We start from the raw sequence: 21,230 nt of genomic DNA on the forward strand, positions 1-21,230 counted from the left end.
TTTCACTTCTATTTTACCTTTTCCTCATCTTGGTGAGGTGGCAATGGGGCTTGGTGTTGAACTTGGAGGTAGGGGAGGAAGTGTCTTTCAAGCTTAAGAGGAGAGCACGAACCAAGACAGAGGTCCTATGTCATTTGGTTGGAGTGTGTGTCAAGGAGGTTCAGGTTGTGGGAACTCCAGAGGTTGGACTTAGGGACATCATCTTGTCCTGTGTGGTGGGGAACCATTGACAAACCTTGAGCATGGCCATGACATGCTCATGCCCAGGAAGTAAACAGGTGGATATATGTAAGAGGCACAGAAGGCCAGGAGACCAATTTGGAGGCTGCTGCCTGGTCCAAGCAAAAGAGATTGTGGGCCTTCACTTTTTGCTTCAGGCTTATAAGGGCCTTTCCTGGCAGGTGATGAAATCTATTTTCCATGACCTTTAAGAAAATGGCATCTGAACTGGACGCTGATAAACTCGCAGCAGCTGCGAGAGTGCCTCGCGGTGCTCCTGATGCCCTTGGGCTCCGCTCCAGGTCTGCAGGCAGCAGGGCCCAGCTCAGCTCTGTTCAGTCTTGTCAATGTCTTGTTGAACAGTGAAAGAAAAGAATTGGAAATGCTGTTCGCTGAGTAGCTTCTGTGTGCCAGCACTCTGCTAGGAGTTTTGAATGCTTTGATCCCCTTTAGGCATTAGTACAACTCATTTGTGAGGAAACTAAGGCTCAGGAAGATGGAGAAGGAAGCAGAAGCCTCATTGCTAGGAAGTGGTGGATCTGGGGGTTCAAATTCAAATTATCTTACTCCAGGGTTTTCAGAATTCCATGCCTGAGTGCCTTGAGGTGAGCTTTTCAAAAGGGAAATGGTTGGCTTAAGAGAGGAAGGCACTTGGAGGCATCATGAGACCTCATTAGATTTGGAACTTTGTTAGTGATAGTTACAAATCGTGCTTTGACTTTAGCAGGATGACGTAGAATAGTGGAAAAGCTCCTGCCTGGTGCTTGCACTGTCTCCCTCTGTGCTCTTGGTCAAGACAAGAGGCTCATGCTACATCTCTTAGTCATGAGTGAAGGCAGAAAGGGGTTGCATGTGGAGAAGGCTTTGTTGTTGTTTCGTCACTTAGTCAGTCTTGTCTGACTCTTTTGCGACCCATGGACTGTAGCCCGCCAGGCTTCTCTATCTATGGGATTTCCCACGCAAGAATCCTGGAGTGGGTTGCCATTTCCTTCTCCAGGGGATCGTTCCAACCCAGGGATGGAATCCTGTCTCTCCTGCACTATAGTCGGATTCTTTACCACTGAGCCACCTGGGAAGCCCCAGAGAAGGCTGTGCTGCTGCTGCTGCTAAGTCGCTTCAGTCGTGTCCGACTCTGTATGACCCCATAGACGGCAGCCCGCCAGGCTCTGCCGTCCCTGGGATTCTCCAGGCAAGAACACTGGAGTGGGTTGCCATTTCCTTCTCCAATGCATGAAAGGGAAAAGTGAAAGTGAAGTCACTCTGTCGTGTCCAACTCTTCGCGACCCCATGGACTGCAGCCAACCAGGCTCCTCCGTCCATGGGATTTTCCAGGCAAGAGTACTGGAGTGGGGTGCCATGGGTCACTACAAAGGCAAGGAATCGACGTCACTATCGATGCTGCTATCTGGGGTGGTGTTTGCTTCTTCTTTGGCCCCTTTGCACTGATGTTTTCCCTGTTTCGTTTTCTCCCCTGTACATGGTGATGATGGTTCCATCTTGACCAGCCGGCCTGCCTTTCATCATCATCGAGACGAGCACCATCAAGCCTTACCACCGGGGCTTTTACTGCAACGACGAGAGCATCAAGTATCCGCAGAAAACTGGGGAGACAATCAACGACGCTGTGCTCACCGCTGTGGGGATTGTTATTGCCATCCTCGCGGTAAGCGCCCAGACTTCGATGGGCAACCTGTCTGATTCCCTGGCAGCACATCATGGTCTATCTGATATAGCAGAGGTTTAGAAGATCAAGTAGAATTTCACTTGATTAACACTATTTCATGCAGTTACTACTATTACTAAAAGTATTGGGTTGGCCAAAAAGTTCATTTGGGCTATTCAAAACCCAAAAGAGATTTTTGTCCAACTTAATATTTTAAAATAAAAAAATACATATACACTGCAAATATTATAAAAGTATGCTAAGCAACCTTCTAAAATACTTTGCATACATTATCTCTACAATAGTCAAAGTTTAGATATTATCCTTATCTTTCTTCTACAAATTAAGAAACGGAGGTCCGCAGAGTAAAAATAATTTGCCTAAGGTCACTTGGTTCATGAATGATAGAGTTGGGGTTTAGACCTAGTTGTCTTCCTTATCCCAGGCTTCCCAGGCGGTGCTAGTGGTAAAGAACCCGGCTGCCAATGCAGAAGATATAAGAGATGAGGGTTTGATCCCTGAGTCAGGAAGATCCTCTGGAGGAGGTCACGACAACCCACTCCAGTATTCTTGCCTGGAGAATCTCATGGACCAAGAGACACAAGGCTACAGTCCGTGAGCTCACGAAGAGTTGGACACGACTGAGTGACTGAGCATGCGTGCACGTCCCTTACTCCAGAGTCTGAGCTCTGAGCCGCCATGTTGTAAATCTGAGCCCCAGAGGACAGGAGAAATGCCTTACTGAATATCTTGGGCATTTTCTATATTTTTTTCCACACGATTGTGCTGCTGCTCTGACAGTGATAATGCCGCTGGCATGATCTGGCATATTGTTTAATTCTCTCACCTGGTAAATGAGACTTGCAGTCCAAAGACCTAAGTTCTAGACCTGGCCCTCCACTGCCAAGCTTGTACATATTTAAAACCAAGGGTGACCATCTTGCTTCAAAGCTTTGCAGTGAGGAATAAAAGAGATCATGAATATTGAAGTACTTGATAAACTCTTAATTGCTGACCAGGTCGCTCACACCCAGGGGTAAAGTCTAGACTTATATCCAGATCTTCCCTTAGAGGATGAAGCCCTCACTGCAGGTGCAAAAATGTGCTACCAGCTTGACAAGGTCCAGAATTATTTTGAGCAATGGTAGCCATGTGGGAATTGGGGTGTCATCTATCTGGGCTGTACTTAGATCACAGCTTTGTTTTAGATGTGTCCATTTAGAGCAGGGGAGGGGACGAGTGAGGGAATCCAGTCTTATAATTTGTAGTTCATACGTTTTCACAGACATCCATTTCACATATCTGCTATTTTCAGTTTTTTCTTTGTCCTTGAACCCCAGCAACATGGGCAAAGGGCTAAGTATCACGTTCACCAAGATAAAAAATTCTCTCTTCTAGATTCTAAGTCATCTTTGTGTTAATCCAATCATGGAAGCTTATCTTTGGCCTATATTAGCAAGCCAAGAAGGGAGAAAGTTAATGGACTTCTCCAGGCCAGAATACCGGAGTGGGTAGCCTTTCCCTTCTCCAGGGGATCTTCCCAACCCAGTTCTCTCACCTTGCAAGCAGATTCTTTACCAGCTGAGTCACCAGGAAAGCCCAAGAATATTGGAGTGGGTAGCCTATCCCTTCTCCGGCAGATCTTCCTGACCCAGGAATTGAACCGGAGTCTCCTGCATTGCAGGTGGATTCTTTACCCTCTGAGCCACCAGGGAAGCCCAATATTAAGAACACTGCAACACTGCATGTAAAATAGGGGCTTAGTGTTCCCATCATTCAAATGGAAAAGCGGAAGCTCAGAGGAGTTCAGTGATATCTCAAAGTCAAAAGCAATTAAAAATTGGGGTTCAAGCCTAAACCTGGTTTATTCCAAAGCCCTCTGTCCATGTTGCTGACTTGATTGTGGACAGGTGGTTGGCTGTCCTATTCAAGTGCTCGGTGGGATAGGCGGTTAGCTACTCTTGCCTTCTCTGCATCAAATATGAACAGCTGATGGTCCACGGAGTGCACTCCATGAAGTTTTTCTTTTGACTTCCCCACTCTGGGGGTGGGTTATAAACTTTGAGACCCCTCTTTGTTTTTTAATAACATCGTAAACCAGGCACACAATCAACAGTTTGACATTGGGGAGGGGGCAGGGAGGCAAGTAGAATTCTTTCCAACCTTTAAAAGAAAAACAGTCCATTTGCAAGCGTGGTAAAGGTGGACAAGGAGCTTTGTGTTCAGAGGCTGAGAAATACAAAATCTAATTTTACTCTCTGCTCCAGAGTTACAGTTGGGGTTGAGTTCTTTAGGAAGAATGGCTTTGCCTGGAAAAAACGTTTGTAATGGAAGGTGAATACTTAACACGGTATCTGGCGCTCAGGTTTGAACAGGTGTTTTGACACTTGGACGCTCAGTTAAATTGAATCCTTTTAGAAGCTGGCTCTAACTCGGGAGCTGTTGAGGTAAGAATATCACATTCACAGGTATGGTCTGTGGTCTCTGCTCTCTTTACGTGCAGTTATTAGTGGCCTGCCTAGTGGGCTGCTCCTGGGCACGGCACCAGGGAGAGAGACCTGGGGCCCCCTGAAGTATGTGAATTAGGTAAATCCCTGGGCTGCCCTGGTGGCTCAGTCAGTAAAGAACCTGCCTACAATGCAGGAGACCCCGGTTCCATCCCTGGGTCAGGAAGAACCCCAGAGAAGGAAATGGCTACCCACTCCAGTATTCTTGCTTGAGAAATTTCCATGGACAGAGAAGCCTGGTGAACTACATACAGTCCATGGGGTCACAAGAGTTGGACGTGATTTAGCAACTAAACCACTGCCACCTGGGTTTTCTAGGCCTCATTTTCCTCATCTGTAAAATGAGAGTACTGTTTGATTTCTCACCTGGGGGGGGACATCCTTAGCTGCAGTGGGCTAGGAGGATCCAGGGTGCTCATGTCGCTTCTTCTGGGTCCTCACTTCTTCCTTCCTCACTAAGAAAAACCTGCTTTGAAGAGCTTGGTTGTGGCTGGCTTCTCTCCTTGTGTCATGTGGAAGTTTTAATTAAAATGCTCCCTGACCTCCCAGATTCCCCTGAAAGAGTCATGCACTGGGCCTTGGCTGTGGGGTGGGATGTTATGGGATGGGCTTCGAGGACATTTCCCCCACCCTCACAGTGCCAGCAGCATAGGTCTGGATGGTGCTTCCCTTTGGTTCTGAGAAAGCTGTCCTTTGTCAGGTGCTACTGTTATGTCCTGGAAACCTGGGGCCGTATTCAAGCCTTTTGCACCCTCCCAACACACACACACATGCACACACACACACACACACACACACACACACACAGAGTTTTCCAGTGTCTCAGTTTCACATGGGGTTAAAAGTGTGGGCTCTGGTTTACCTCCAAGCTCCTCTGCTATGGAACGTGTAGAAAATTAGTAAGCCTCCTTGCTCTCATCTATGAAATGGAGATACTATGTCTACTTATGAAGGTTTTCCGAAATAAATGAGCTAATATGTGGAAAGCAACTCAGTGCCTGACACAGGCAGTATATTCAGCAAACGTTCACTGTTTTTATTGTAAGTAAACAGCATCAAAAAATGAAGAAGTAAAAAAAATAATGATGAAGTGACTTAGTCAAGACCTTTTACTTGGCAGAAGTAGAATTAGGAAAGGCCCTCCAGCCTTTGGATTCATCACATCTCCCGCTCTTCCCTTGTAGTTTATTCATGAGAACTCAGGTCTCTTGACTCTCGTGCCAATACTCTTTGCAAAAAAACTTTAGCCTCCTGATCCAGCTGCCCCTGCATTTCAGCTGAAGGCGTGAGATGTGGGCTCCTAATGAGGTATGCTCACCCGCTTACCTGTCATTAAGAACCGGAGTAATCATGAACAAGAGGAAAAGCAAAGACCTCGGAGGAAAAGTGAATAATTTCCATTAATACATACGGTCAATTCTGGAAAAGCTATACAACTTGAATTCAACAACAACAACCCTCTCTCCCGTTGTGACTGGCCAGAGAGCCTGGCTGGCTCCATGCAGAATCTGCTTCTGATCAGAGGGCGTGAATGACAGTCAGGGAGGGTGAAGGGGGACCCGGAGCTGGAAATCTAATCAGCCTGCTACTTGCTGCCCTGGCCTCCTCCCGCCAAATGTCAGGTTTGTTTAAAACAACAAGAGAAGCCTTGACTGATCTGGGTGCCCCTGCTCCAGTCTGAACAGTCCCCACAACAAAGGAATGGCACACCAGTGGGGTTTCAAGATGCAAATTTCAGAAGTTATAGACAAAGCAGACACCTTTCTATGGCAGGAGACGTGGAAAAATCGGGTCATTTTGACCTCTTTTTCAGATGTATCTTAGATTTTGAAATTATAGCATAATAGGAATTCCTTCCAAATCCACAAGGCAGTGGTTCCTATCCCTGCCTCCTAAGGGTTTAATGACTCTAGCAGCAGTGAGATTAGGAGCAAAAACAGTAAATATCATCTTTTATCTAGCCTTCTCTCCAATTGCCTTGCACCATGCTGTGCAAAGAATTATGTGCAAAGATTTTAATATGGAAAAAATGCTTAGTATTCCTTTTAAATAAACATGGGCTCAAGTGCTTGCTTTGGTCAGACCCTGAAAGGGGTTTAATAAAGATTCTTAATATCTGGGAGTTGAAGTTTGGTGAGTCATGAGTGAATCCACTTCTCCCTCTGGCCATAAAAATGCTCCTTTTCCTCACATCCCATCCATTTTGAACCTCTGTTATGACATTCCTAACTCGAGAAAAAGCTCAGATTTTGGCTTTGATTGAGGTTCGTGGCCTAAAACTTCTGAGCTTCTTCATTCTGTGACGTGTCCTTCAACTTCTGTCAAGGCATTGACCCCTGTGGAAAAGAACTATACCTACGTTTACTGTAAATTGGTGACAATAGTTCACCAACTGCATAGGCTAGTTCTGGGAGTCAAATCAACTGACGTTATATGTGTCATCAGTGAGAAGTGGCCTTTTCATCTCTATAGTGTTGTACAGTTTACAAAGTGCCCTTCATGTGCACATTCTCTTGTCTGCACTTAGTAGTGATTCTATGATTCTCAGGGGTGGATTGGTATGGCTAAGGGAACTGGAGATCAAGAAATGAAGTGACTTTCCCGTAATTAGTGAGTGGCAGGGCCAGACCAGGAGTCCTCTGATTCTAGGGCAAGGCTTTTTGAAATGAGACCATTGCTGCCTTCTAAAGCCTGCTTCCCTTCCACAATTACTTATTAAGCCCACAGGGCATGGCAGGTGCTGGTGATCCATGATTGAACCTTCGCCTAACAAGCTGTGTGTTGTCTCTTGTCACTAAACTGCCCGAAGCTGCCCCATCTCTAGCAGACAGATAGCACCTTCAATATATATCACCCTGCAATGCGATTTGTGTCCGTTTTTCATCTCCCTAGCTAGATAATAGGTTCTTGCAAGGCAGAGATCAGATCTTTCCCTCTTGCATGTGGTAGGTGCTTAAATACACACCAAGCCAATGTCGCCTTCTCCAGGAAGCATTCCTTGACTGCCTCCTCCCCCACCTTCCAAAGATCCCAGAGGTCCCTGGCCCACCTCTGTCTTTGTGGTAACTGTATTGAACTAGCATGTCTGTTTACTTGACTATTCCTGGTGATTCTGCTAGAGTAGGGATTGGTCTGATTTTGATTTTATATTGCAGCATAAGGCACAAACTTGGGTACTCAATATATATGATTGTGAAAATCATAGAGGAGGCCGTACATTTCGAGCAGAAACCGACAAGCATTAGGTCAAAAGATGTTAGAGGACCTAGGCGAGCAGGGACACGTGTCCTGTTTGTCTCCCTAAAATCTGGATGATGGCCTCTGATGCACGTGGGAGCCTGCTCTGTACCACATGCACATTTCTGGCTGGAGAGACAAGAAGAAGAACTTATACCTCCAAAACTTGTTTATTCAGGATCAGGCTTCGGTTTGCCCACATCTGGACTTCATTACTTCCTCCCCACCCCCCATCTCCTTTTATCTGAGAGAGCACTGCCAAGAAAACAAGGTTCCCCAAGACCGCCTCCTCATTAAAGGTTAGTCGAGTCTTCAACTCTGAAAAAAAATGTGAAGTCAGGCTGGCCGAGCGGTGCCTTGGTGGGAGACCCAGTTCCCCCAGTTTACAATCCACTATATCTGTGCAATTACCAAGACCACCAACAGAGAATGATCACGTTAATCCTTCAACTGTGTCATCCCTGATCAGAGGGCTACAGAGTTCTTCAGACCTCCTTACTGCCTGAGGGGGTGGGGGGGGGAGGGGCCCAATTGCCATGTAACAAACACAGGCACTGAGATTAGGATTTAGATCCCTCCCCGCCTCCCCCCCACCCCACCCCCTCAACACACACATACACTGTAGTAATTTTTCCTTAGTTACTATCATTCTTAGGGATTCAGGACTATTTGGAAAATCTATCTAATATGCTACTGCTGCTAAGTTGCTTCAGTCATGTCCGACTCTGTGCGACCCCAGAGACGGCAGCCCACCAGGCTCCGCCGTCCCTGGGATTCTCCAGGCAAGAACACTGGAGTGGGGTGGCATTTCCTTCTCCAATGCATAAAAGTGAAAAGTGAAAGTGAAGTCGCTCAGTCGTGTCTGACTCTAGCGACCCCATGGACTGCAGCCCACCAGGTTCCTCTGTCGACAGGATTTTCCAGGCAAGAGTACTGGAGTGGGGTGCCATTGCCTTCTCCGATCTAATATGAGGGTGATGATATTCTCCACTTTAAGTGACAATTCTTAGGAGGCTGGGCAATCTGTTCATGTGAGTCAGTGTTAGGGGATGGGATAGAGGATTAGACACCATTGACCCACTATCTAGTGGGCTGGAAACTAATATGCCTTATCTTAAGTCCTCTTCAGCATCTGCAGGGGATAGGTATTATTGACCCCATTTTACTAATGAGGGAGGGTCCTAAGGTTTACAAGGGGAGTGTGGCCAGTGTGAGGTCATTCTGCTTGGTGAACAGGGAGCAGGAATTGATACCCAGGTCTGTCTGGCTTCAAAACCCAGCACAGGAGCTGACATTGAAGACCCACTGTGTGCTTGGGGCTATGCAGAGTGCTCTGTATTTAGTGAGCTAGAAAATCTGTACTTCCTGGTTTTAAAGAGCTCTTTGTATGGAGGAGGACAAAACAACTAGGCCCCTGGGCAGATGATTGCCCAAGACTGACAGTGTGGGATAGTGGGTTTTCCTTTTTTAAAAAACAAATTTTTTGTTTGTTTTAAAATAGATTTTAATTTAGTTCTTACTCTCTTTTTATTTTAATTATTTATTTGTTTTTTGGCCTTGCTGTGCAGCATGTGGGATTTTAGTTCCCCGACCAGGGATTGAACCTGCAGTCCATGCATTGGATGTGCAAAGTCTTAACCACTGGACCACTGGGGAAGTCCCTGGGATAGTGTTGTGTAGGAAGTAGTTGTTCAGAAAGTGAAAGCCTCTCTGAGTGAGACCTTCCTTAGAACATACAGGCAGCTTCTAGGCTTCCCTTTGGCCTAGAAGCTGAGATACAAGACACAGATACTGTCCTTGGAGCTTATGGAACAGGCCAAGTACATGACTGACTGTACCATTAGATCCTCCGGGAGACTAAAGAACTGGTCAGGCAGCTAGAAGATAGGGCAGAGAAGGAGAGTAAGCCCCAGAGAGGTGGGAGTTTCAAGGACAAAACAAGAGAAATGTTGTAAACTAGCAGTCCCCAACCTTTTTGGCACCAGGGACGGGTTTTGTGGAAGTCAATTTTTCCACCCACCAGGGTGTGGGGGGGGAGGGATAGTTTTGGGATGACTTGAGCACAATACATTTATTTTGCACTTTATTTCTATTATTACATCAGCTCTACCTCCGATCATTAGGCATTAGATCCTAGAGGTTGGGGACTTCTGCTGTAGACGGTCTAAGGCAGAAATAAAGTACTGTGGGAGTTGATAGGAAGATCACTGAAGGTTGTTTTCATTGGTGAAGGCTTCATCATCATCATCATCATGCATGGAGCACTCCATTTAATTATCACACCAACCCTTGGGCTCTTGCTACTGCGATCATATTATCTCCCTTTGTACACATAAGGAGTCTGAGAGTCATAGAGCTCAGCTGCCCAAGACTCTTGAGTAAAGGAGCCCTTTAACCTGGTGCACTAGCTGGCATTGAGCTCTACTTTGAAGCAGAGGTGAGACTTTCATCAGAGATCCTGATGTTTCAGACAGAGGGGATGGCTTCACCGAGACTGAAACAATAGGGCCTTTTCAGGAAGTGTAAGCAGACGGACCTGTTCAGCTAGAGAAATAGAGTATAAGGGAGAAGACAAAGATAAGGTAGGAAGAGATGATTGCAAGATTGTGAAACTCCTTGAGTGCTGAGGAGTTTTCACTGTCATTAATAGGCTACAGATTGATGAAAGTATTTTCAGCTCACGTGGCCAACTTTTCAACCAAGGTTAAGGATGCGGTCTGAACTGCCATGGTGGTAATGCAAAGAGAAGAGAGAGAATAGGATGGATATGACATCCCACCTTGCAAACATGGGATGAACAGAACTGGATGACAATGGGGTAAAGGAGAGGGTGTTGTCTAAGATTTCTTGTCTTTGCAGTTCTGTGTTTGGTGGCATCTTGAGTAGGAATAGAGGCAAGAGAAGTGAGGTTTGGGGCAGAAGTTGGAATGAGTGTGACTTGGTCAGGTGGACGTGCTGATAATACTGGTTTGATAACTAGTTGGAAGATTTGGCAGAAGGTTGGAATAAGACTGATGGGGTAAAGGGTGAGCTGAAACTAGAGAGTGAAAGAAATGCCCTTTTGAAGGTCGTTTTCACAGGTGAAGTCACAGAGAAAAGGCAAGGATACAACCCTAAGAAGACTGACATTTATTAACAGCACCCAGAAGAGGAGCCACTGGAAAGAGAAAGGTGTTTGAGAAATAGGAAGAAAGGCACAGTGGTGATATTAAGGATGGTAGGAAATTCAAGGTCAAAGGAGCGAGAAGTGGGCAGTAGGCAATGCTATAGAGAGAACTCTTGCGTGGATAGGCAGAGCTGATCATCTAGGAGACTCATGCCTTTGAGTGCCTGACTAATGTCCATGGGATTCTCCAGGCAAGAATACTGGAGTGGGTTACCATTTCCTTCTCCAGGAGATCTTCCCAACCCAGGGATCGAACCCAGGTCTCCTGCATTGCGGGTAGACACTTTACCATCTGAACCACCAGGGAAGCTCTTGGAAAATAGACTGCTTCATCTTTCAAAATGCCTCCTTTGTAAAGCTTGAGGGCTTAGGGCGGCCACTGTTGATTTCAACCATAAATAGCTTCTGTGACCTCTCTCTCTGGCTTCTTTGCTGTCCATATTCTAGACCTACCCATAAAGCCTAGAAACTCCACTGGTGGCCTTGGGACAGATTTGGGTGCCCATTGCCTTTCCTGATCTATGAGGCACTGATCTTCTACCAAGAGGTTAAAAACAACTGAGTGGGAGAAGAATGGGAGACTAAATTTCTCATCAATTATTTCTAGTCACTGAAGATACTGCATTTCATTGTAGTAGATGGAGCAAAGCTCAAAGAAAATAGAGCAACACTTCTGTCTCCATCCTTAGAAGCAGGACTTCGATATGTTACATTTCCCTTTCCCTTACTGAGAAATCAAGTGAGAAAAATGATTCTTCCTTCATTAATCTCCATCATTCAGTGCTTGTTGAATAAATGAATCTCTTCTGGATTGAAAAAAGTTCATTAATTCACAGAGCTGGGATGTGAAGGGCGAGCTTGGTGCTCTGTGGCTGATGGGGATCTGGATGTTCAGGTGCCTGACAGGGTGACATCCTGCCACCTGCTAGGGCTTCTAAGAGAAAGCCAGCTAGATGCCATTGGGCAGAGCATGGAAGGCCCAGGCTGCAGCAAGTGCCCTGCCACTGTCCACTACCTTATCCCCAAGGGTGATGCAGTGGCCTCTCTGGCCTTCATCACACTCATTTACAAAGTGTGGAGAATAATTTAGCAATTCTTAGGGTGTTGTGAGAAGCAGGTAATGCAGTGGATAGGGGAAAGTTTTGTAAGTTGTTACAGACTATGCAGATATTCTCATTGAAGCAGATCAGAGTATTAGGGAAGTTTGTCCTTCGAATTTGGCAGCAGAAGATGAGTTCTCAGACTCTGTAAGAGGGATTGTTAGGACTCTGTGCAAAAGCCTTGCTTTTCTTGGGATAATCTATATAGTGGACTGTTACAAATAACACGAACAATGCAGTAGGGTAGCCCTTGCTGCCTGGAATTTAGACTTTCTTTCTGCTTTGTTCCCCTGAAAAAGACATCCTAGGTGAAATGGTCAAAACCCAACATCTCCATACTCATATTTTTCTGGTTCTACCCTGGAGAGGTGGTACTTCCAAATTCTTTAGTGTGATATGTTCTTTTCCAGGGATCTCTTAGAACTATTTTGGAAAAGATGTTTTATACAAGTATAGACATTTCCTGGAGCTATTGCACGTTCCATTTCAGATCATTGCAATAAAGCGAATATTACAATAAAGTGAGTCATGGGTTTTTGGTTTCCCAGGGCATGTAAAAGTTACGTTTACACTAAACTGTAACCTGTTAAGTGTGCAATTGCATTATGTCTAAGAAACAATGTTTATGCCTGAATTAAAAATACTTTATTGCTAAAAAATGACCACTGATCATTGATTGTAACAAATATAATAACAATGAAAAATTAGAAATATTGAAAGTATTACAAATTTCAAAACATAGTACACATAGACATGAAGTGAGCAAATGCTGTCGGGGGTCGGGGCGGGGCGGAATAAAAGCCAATAGACTTGCTTGATACAGGGTGGTCACAAACCTTCAATTTGTAAAAACCAGCAACCACAACAGTATCTGCAAAGTGCAATAAAATGGTATGCCTGTGTTAATTTTTTGTTTCTTTTTTTTCCAAGGAAGGAAAAAAAAAAAACATTATTGTTTGCAGAGCTTTTCCGCTAGGTGCCAGATATTTGATATATCATCTTCTTGATTCCCCTGGTAATCTTGCCAGGTAGATTTTAGTCCTTTTTAAATTTTTAATTTCTTTTTTTCCCTTTAAAATTTTTGTTTTATGTTGGAGTATAGTTGATTAACAGTGTTGCATTAGTTTCAGATGTACCGAAAAGTGATCCAGTTATACATATACACATATCAGTTCTTTTTCAAACTCTTTTCTCATTTAGGTTATTACAGAATATTGAGCAGAATTCCTGTTGCTATACAGTAGGTCCTTGTTGGTTGTTTTAAATATAGCAGTGTGTACTTGTCAACATATTACTCTTATTTCATAGACAAGGAGACCTAAGCCCAGAGAGGTGAAGTCACTTCTCTAGGTTCATGGTAAGAGATGGGATATGCAGATCAAGATTTTTCTGGCTCCAAAAGTCAGTGCTTCTTTCATCACTGTGTAATCTCTCCTTTCCAAAATGTCTCTCCTAATGTTTTTCCAAATTTCCTCTCCAGAGCAGCTCAATATTTGTGAATATGTGGGCAGTTGAGCTCTTGTATACCAGAAAAGACAGGAAGAGGAGCTGTCTTAAGAGTTGGAGCCAACTTCCCTCAAACTCAGCCATTCTCTGGCGAGGACTGATTGATCCCTTTCTGTCCCCTCATAGCTTAATTGCAATGCTTTCCCACTTTATTAGTTTCCAGATTTTGTGCCAAGTGCTTTAAAAGGCAGGTAGGGGAGAATTCTCCTCTGCTTGCCTGGCAGCCTGCCATCACCCCCAGAATCTGTTGCTTGCTGTTTCAGAAAGGGATCGACATTGAAGGCATTTTTCTCAGCTGAAATTTACATATCACAACTTTGCTGACTGAAGCAGAAATGAGGGCTCCAGGGGCCAGAGTGCGAGTGGGGACAGAGCCTTTGTAGGGGGAGGGGGTGGGAGGGAAGAGCTTATTTTATTACCCGGGAATAAAAACATTGCGAGTAATGAATAAAGTCCGAAAGCAGTAAATCTGGAACTCCAGAGTTAGGTGTGTAACGTGTCGGAGAACAATTTAAGCCTTCGTCTCTTCTGCAGAAGTGAGGTATTTGGGCAGCCCGAATTTCATTAAATGGTCTTTTAAGGGTTAGGATTACAAGAAGCCAAACCTGGCCAGTTCATAATGATGATTTATGGCTGTATTGTCGACTCCCCGACCCTTCTGTACAAGGGGATGGAGAAAATACATAATTTGTTGCTCATTAACTCCAAGATCTGTCAGGGCTGCCCCAGAAGCCATGTGGTCCTGGAGTCATATGTCTGCTAAATGGCTTCAGCCTGATCCTGTCCTTGAAAATACACAGTTGCTATTCTATAGTGGAAATTGTTTTTAATAACAGAAATAATAAAACGATCTTGATGTAGTCTTTTGTGGGTCTTTGAACTTGAGAGTTGGAATATCTGGGCTCTACTTTTAACTGTCAGCTTTCTAGCCTCAAATCCTTCAGATAAGTCACTATTTCTCAGTGCCTTAGTATTCCCACCAATAAACTGGGTATATTGTCCTTACAGGTTGCAGATTAAATGCAACTGTAAGTTGCAAAAGAAATATAAAAGATTGCTAGTATTACTAGAGTTGTTATTGGGAATTTGAGGGGCCATCAGATGTTCTCTTTATATCATTATCTTCCTGTGAGAGGAGGAAGCATTTTACTTAGCAGCTTGCTATTTGCAAAACTGTGGCATTGAAAACTGAAGTTTCAGAATGAAGGATGTGAGAGCTAAAGATTGTCCTTGGGGTGTAACCAAACCCTTTCTCCCTGAGATGACTGAAGCAGAGAGGTGACTCCCCTGGGATTAATCAACCATAAAATGATGTAAGAGATGCTGATCTGCAGTGGGAACCCACGTGTTCTTTTTCAGTATCAAATTGGAATCACACCCAAGACATGCCCATTTAGAAACAGTTTCTTAATCTGTTTCAGTGGATGGTTCAAGGAACTCAGAAGCCATCCTAGGGCAGGAATTATGCATGGGGTCTTGATTCTGTTCTTGGCTTGTGTCATCTCACAAGTACGTTTCCTTTCCTGCTGCTTATTATCTTTGCTTTGATGAGAGGCTACTGGTGAAGGGAGCACAGGAAAGCTGGGAATAAATGTCACTGCAGTTATGAAGGAATTAATCACGGAGTCTAGTGCCTTCATTTTGCAAATGGAGAAGCTGACTTGTCCCAGATCACTCAGTGAGTAGGGACTCGAACTCTGGCCCCTTGACTCCTAGTTTAGTGCTTCTCCCCCCATGTCTAAAGTCAAGTGAGCATGATTTATAAAAAAAGAAGAAGAAGGAAGAGAGAACGTGATGGTGGTAATAAACATCTGGAACATGTTAGCCCATAAGGTTACACAGGGTAAAAGTATAAACAGGTTCAAAAGGGGAATTAGACCATGAATGGTAGGAAAGAATGCTGGGTGGAGAATTAGAACACCTGGGTCTAATCTTTAGATGTGAGTTAATTTGAACTTCAGTTTCTCCCATATATAATGGACCCTTTCATTTATGACTAGCTAGGCTTCTCAGATTTTAATCTCTGCAGCATGTTGTCAGAGGACTCTTGGTAATGTTTAGAGGACATTTCCAATTTTGCAATAAAAACAACCGTGTGGACCACCATCTTGCTCCTTCATTCACTGATTCATTCAGCTGATAGTCCTGCTGCTCTCCCAGAGAATGGCTAAGCCAGGATGCCAGACGGGGCTGGCCATTGACCATCTCTCTAAGGGAATCATATGATCTCGGAAATTCAATATGATCCAGGAAACCAAAGGGTGGCACTGAGAAATCACCAGCATTTATAAACACAGGATCACTGTATAAATGTTAGCAGCACTGGTAGCTGTTCTCACGACTGCACCTGCTTGCCCCTGGGCCCAGCTGGCATTTCATGGCCATCCTCCCCTCCAGACTTGGGAGCCCTGGACTTGGATCAGACGCCCAGCCTGGATGCCTTCCCCAGCTAAAAAAGAATGAGGGAAGACCATGAGAAGAGTGCCCGGATGTGTCAGTCTATTGCTTCCCTTGTGGCTGTGAACATGCTCTCTGTTCCCTGAAAGGGCAAGTGTGGCTCATCAGCCTTCCCTGTGAGGAAGTGTGAAAGGGACTTTGTGGTGAGTGATGAGTTGAACATCGTTGTCCCGGCACTGTGGTTGTGACCAGGAAGTGGCCAGGGCTGTGCTGTGGAGTTAAGTCAAGGACAGCAGGCTGAGGGGTGGTGTATCACCAGCGCAGAACTTATCCTCAGCTGTGTAGGCATTTAAGGTGTCTACCTTACAGAGAGTCAGCTGATCCGCTTCCCTGCCCCAAGCCCCCACCATTCTTTACCTGCATGTAGAATCAGGCAGCTTCAGTTAGAGTGCTTTTCCTCTCTGAGTCTCAGTCTGTCTCCTGGTAGTTGAGGGGGTGTCATAAAGTATATAAAAAATAAATACTGACATGCTGTTCATAATCAATAGTTGCTGGCTCTTTTTTTTTTTTTCTTTTTAAAGAAGTTATGAATCTCCCTCCCCTAAACATTAAAGAGTAGACACAGTGGGATGGAGGAAGGATATGAAAACCCAGACTTGCTCACTGTCTTTCAGGATGGAGGAGACAATGCAGGCACCCTTGGGAATTCACAAACTCTGAAGGGCCTTGTGTAAAAGTTTCTTGGTTTGTAGGCCGGTACTCTTCTCATCACGCCCTACTTCTTAAGAGTAAAATGAAAGAATCCCTTTCTGTGACCCAGGGCATTTCCAGCACTTGCCACGTTTCTGACTACCTCTGTAGAGGCTCAAGTTATTTTAGACGGACACCAGGTAGGTGACAGAGCCTGGATTCAAACCCAAAACCAAGTCAGGGAGCATTCACCCTTTCCCGAAGAAACCTCAGCCAGGGCCCAGTGTGGTACAGGCAAAGGCCCTGTGTAGGGTTTGATCGTGGTTGGTGATTCATGACCCCCAGTCCTAGAATCTGGAGATTTGCTCAGACCCTCTGACATCTTGCCATGCTGTGCTGAGTCGCTTCAGGTGTGTGCAACTCTGTGCAAGCCTATGGACTATAGCCCTGGCTCCTCTGTCCATGGGATTCTCCAGGTGAGGATACTGGAGTGGGCTGCCATTTTCTTCTCCAGGGGATCTTCACAACCCAGGGATCGAACCCATGCCTCTTATGTCTCCTGCATTGGCAGTCTGGTTCTTTACCACTAGCGCCACCAGGGCCACCCTTAATCATGATTTTGGTTCCTCGATAGCTAAGTCCTTATTTGTCTCCCTCTTTGGTAATGTGTGTGTGTGTGTGTGTGTGTGTGTATCAGTTTGGCCAAAAAGTTTATTCAGGTTTTTCCATAATGGAAAAACCCTGTTTGGCCAACCCAATACACACACACACACACAGATATCTATATCTTATATATATATTATATATATATTTATATTTACATATGACCATATTTGATTACATATATTTCTTCCTACAAAGGTCCTATATGACCATGTACGACTTTTTATATAAGGAAAAAATGACTGTGTTAGTATTTCAATCTTTTCTCCCGTGCACATTGGTGTCTTATATACTTCTTGAATAGAAAATTGGGATTTTTCTAGATTATAACCTATAGCTATGTACTGAATATCTTCTTATGTCACTGAATATCCTTACAGCCTCACTTTTGTTGATGGATCCTGATGCCGCCTCACTTCCCTCTCCGTTGTCTTTCAGATCATCACAGGGGAATTCTATCGCATCTATTACCTGAAGGAGAAGTCCCGCTCGACGATTCAGAATCCCTACGTGGCAGCCCTCTACAAGCAGGTGGGCTGCTTCCTCTTCGGCTGCGCCATCAGCCAGTCCTTCACAGACATTGCCAAGGTCTCCATAGGGCGCCTGCGTCCTCACTTCTTGAATGTCTGCAACCCTGATTTCAGTCAAATCAACTGCTCTGTGGGCTATATTCAAAACTACAGATGCAGAGGCGAAGACAGCAAAGTCCAGGAAGCCAGGTGAGACTCCACCCCCGTGGCACTGGGTGCACGCCTTTGCTGCAGGCAGATCAGTGAGTACTTACTTAGTACCACGCTCAGTGCTGGGGCCCTGATTCAGATGGACGAATAAGGCAAAGTCCCCATTCCTAAGGAACTCATGGTCAAATAGCTGACAGATGGTAAAAACAATTACAGTGGAGCTTTGTAAGTCCATTCATTCATCTGTTTTTTCTTTCATTTATTTGTTCATTCACGGGTGCTTGCTACGTCCTGGGCAAGGTGTCCAAAGCACGACCACGGATGCAGCAATGAGCAAGTGCTACTCCGAGGGTCACAGTCCCGGGAGGGAAGACAGACAGACCAGCATGTAGTAGGGGTATGAATATGGCCCTTACACAGCCATCTCTTGCTCTTGCAGGAAGTCCTTCTTCTCTGGCCATGCCTCCTTCTCCATGTACACTATGCTGTATTTGGTGGTAAGTACTTTGTCTCTGATTCCAATGAAGTCCAACCCCAGCTTAAATCTCATCTGTACATACAGCCCTTGTAATGGTTAGGGGCAGACTTCACTGAGGAATCTTTGAAAAAGAGGTTGGCTAGAAGAATTAGTTTCTATTCTGAGCCCTGCCACTGCGTTAGCAGAAGTCATTTCACTTTCCAGATTTTTCCCGTTTTTCAAATAAAAATAATATTTACCATGGCTGCTTGATAAGGATTGAGCACCCATTTTGGAATGATTAAGTGATAAAGACACTTGTATAACATTTTGTGGTAACAAGCACCATTTTCTGAAAATCCATTAACTCAGTTGATCCTTCCAGGGACTTTGTTATAAGTAATATTATCACTACTGTGGGAAAGGATCACTAAATAAGGTTCAGACAATTCAAGCAAAGTGCCAAAATTCACATAGACACCAGAACTATCGCTCAAGTCCATGCCTTCTGATCAAATTCCTCATAATGTTCTCCATGCCGTGTCCTCCTCCATCGTCTTCTGATTTAGGCTTTAACTGTCATTATCTGCCTGCAGACTGATTTTGAGTTTTGCAGAATCCTTCTGCATCCATGAGCACAGGTGACCTCGTAATAATAGAGTGAAGTAGGAAATCCTCAGCCCCAGTGCTCAGACCTAGAGACCAAGGCCCAGAGAGGATCACAGTGTGTTGGAGGGCCTTCAGCTAGTGGTGGACCCGTCTGAGGCCCCATGTTGGCCTTGCCATGGCCATGCTTCCTGGAGATGCTGGGACGGTTGGTGCAGGTGAAGCGCCCTACTCCCCTCCGGCTGCCACAGAGACAGACAGCTGCTGGTCTGTTTCTGTTTGTCAGTTAAATATGGTCCCCCTGCCTTTCCTCTCCCCTTGAACTGAGGTTCCTATGCCAAGGCACTTCCTGCTTTTGGCTGCTTTGATGGAGTTCAGAGTGAGAAGGCGCTGAGAGGTCAGACATAGCTCAGAGGAGCATAAAGTTGTTTGGAAAAAGAGCATTTTGCTTTCGTATTTAAAAAACATAATTAAGAGTTGGAAGAAACAACAGAGAGGTTTTTTTGTTTTGTTTTTTCCCCCCAGTCCTTTCCAAGTCTGGAGGCCTCCAGGCTTCCCGTTACCTAGGATACAGAGCTACAAGGTGGGCCCCAACCTCTAAAAGCATTAAACAAGGATTTTTAAAATTCATGGATAGCACTTCCCACCATACTTTATTTTTTTGTTGTTTTTGTTTCTGCTTTGCTCTGAGGAAGGACAGTTTAACGATGATATTTCATTTCCTACTGCATTTGTATTTTACCCAGGTCTGGAAGCAATTTTACAAAATGTAATTTCACTGTTTTGTAAAGTACAGGTGCTGACAGGTTTCTGGTGCCTTCTGTGTGCCAGGCACTGTGTCGTGCTCATGCTATGACTCTGAGAGTCTCTCAGTAAGCCAGCGAGATGTGTTTTGTGTTCAGTTTCAGACACAGAAACAAACAAATCTGAATTTAAGAGGCAGGAAAGGTACTTGAAGGCTGGTCTTCATGACCCGAGCCTTGTTGTATGTTCTTTTCATGGTGCTATGTGATAAAAAAAATCAAACCTCTGCAGGATAAACTTAAGATACAAGCTCCAGCCCTAATCCCAATGTCACTTGAAGGCGACCTGCTTTTCTCAGATCTGCTCTAATGGGTGAGATGCCGCCTTACCCCCACTGCCCATCACCTCCTGGCAGCTATGATTATAGCAAGAGTGCTCTACGGGGGTGTTGGGTAAGGCGTGGATTGTGACTCAGTGTTTATTTACATCTTCAAGGGAGGAAAAAACTATAATGGCTAGAAAGAAAGAGAGAGGAAGAAAGAAAAGAACCTCTTTAATTCTTCATCTCTGCAGCATATTTTGACACACTCTTTGGAGCACCTGCACACACACATTCACAATTCACAGGCACCCACATATACAATGTGCAAACTCAGGGCTCTCTTTTTAGCTCTAAGATTATCTTGTCTTAAAATAACCTCTGAAAGTAAGAGCTGAGAAGTGGGGAGGACAGTGTCCTTCACCATGGCTCCTTTTTATGTGATGTTACACAGAAATCTCAACCCTTTGAAAGTCCAATTTGCAAAGCCTTCAAAGGAAGTTTGAAGAACACTTTGCTGCCTGTCTGGGGAAGTAGAAGATACTGCAGTCCATCAGAGAAGCTCCTCCCGCAGCTTTTATGTTGAGCTTCAGATTCTGGCAGCCCCCAGAGCCCTGTGGGATTTTGTTCAGGCAACCTGGGCTCCAGCTTCCTTGGAGCCTTAGGAATATTCCCATTTGGACTGGCTGAGTATGGCATTGCCAGTGTTTGCCTTTAGAGTCAAACAGACCTGGGAGATTCTGGACATGCTAATTACTAGCTGTGGAACTGTGAGTTGGTTTCTTAGGTTTCGAACCTCCGTGTACTCTTCTGTCAAGTGGAGACAATCATGTCTGTTTTTGGAAGTTGGTGCCACTTTTCTTCTCTAGGCTCTGCTTTCACCAGCTACCAAATGTCAGAGTGGAATTAGATGGTGTCTACTGTCTAATTGATTTCTCAGTCCCTTGTGGTTGTTTTTAAAAGAAGTTTGGATTAGGTGTTGAAAGGGAAGATGGAAAGCAGGCAGAGACAATTTTGTCCCGATTTCCATGGAGTTCAGAGAGCGGCAGACCAGAACACCAGCCATCCCTTTGCCAGGCTGCCATCTAGAGCTTCCCATGGCTTTGGAGAGTGCTCTGTATTAGGTTTTGATTTGTAAAATGGATAGCTTGGAAAAACCATAGCTCCAAACACCAAATTATCTCTGGGTACAGAAGCTTAAGGATGAGGTTAAGGCTTGCCAGAGATTAATGCAGATACAAATCAGAGAAATCCCACAGCATATATAAACCTAAAT

The 21,230-nt window shown here is 44.8% G+C and overlaps 1 protein-coding gene across 1 annotated transcript in view; it reads left to right on the plus strand.

Annotated features, from left to right (window-relative positions):
• Positions 1-21,230, plus strand: part of PLPP3 (phospholipid phosphatase 3) — an 89,487-nt gene that overhangs the window by 43,379 nt on the left and 24,878 nt on the right. The window contains exons 2-4 of the mRNA XM_005903333.3: positions 1,725-1,882; positions 17,587-17,867; positions 18,268-18,325. Coding sequence (XP_005903395.1) covers positions 1,725-1,882; positions 17,587-17,867; positions 18,268-18,325 — 497 coding nt within the window. The remainder of the gene's footprint in view (positions 1-1,724; positions 1,883-17,586; positions 17,868-18,267; positions 18,326-21,230) is intronic.

Source organism: Bos mutus, chromosome 3 (genome assembly GCF_027580195.1).
Source record: "Bos mutus isolate GX-2022 chromosome 3, NWIPB_WYAK_1.1, whole genome shotgun sequence".
Taxonomy (NCBI): domain Eukaryota; kingdom Metazoa; phylum Chordata; class Mammalia; order Artiodactyla; family Bovidae; genus Bos; species Bos mutus.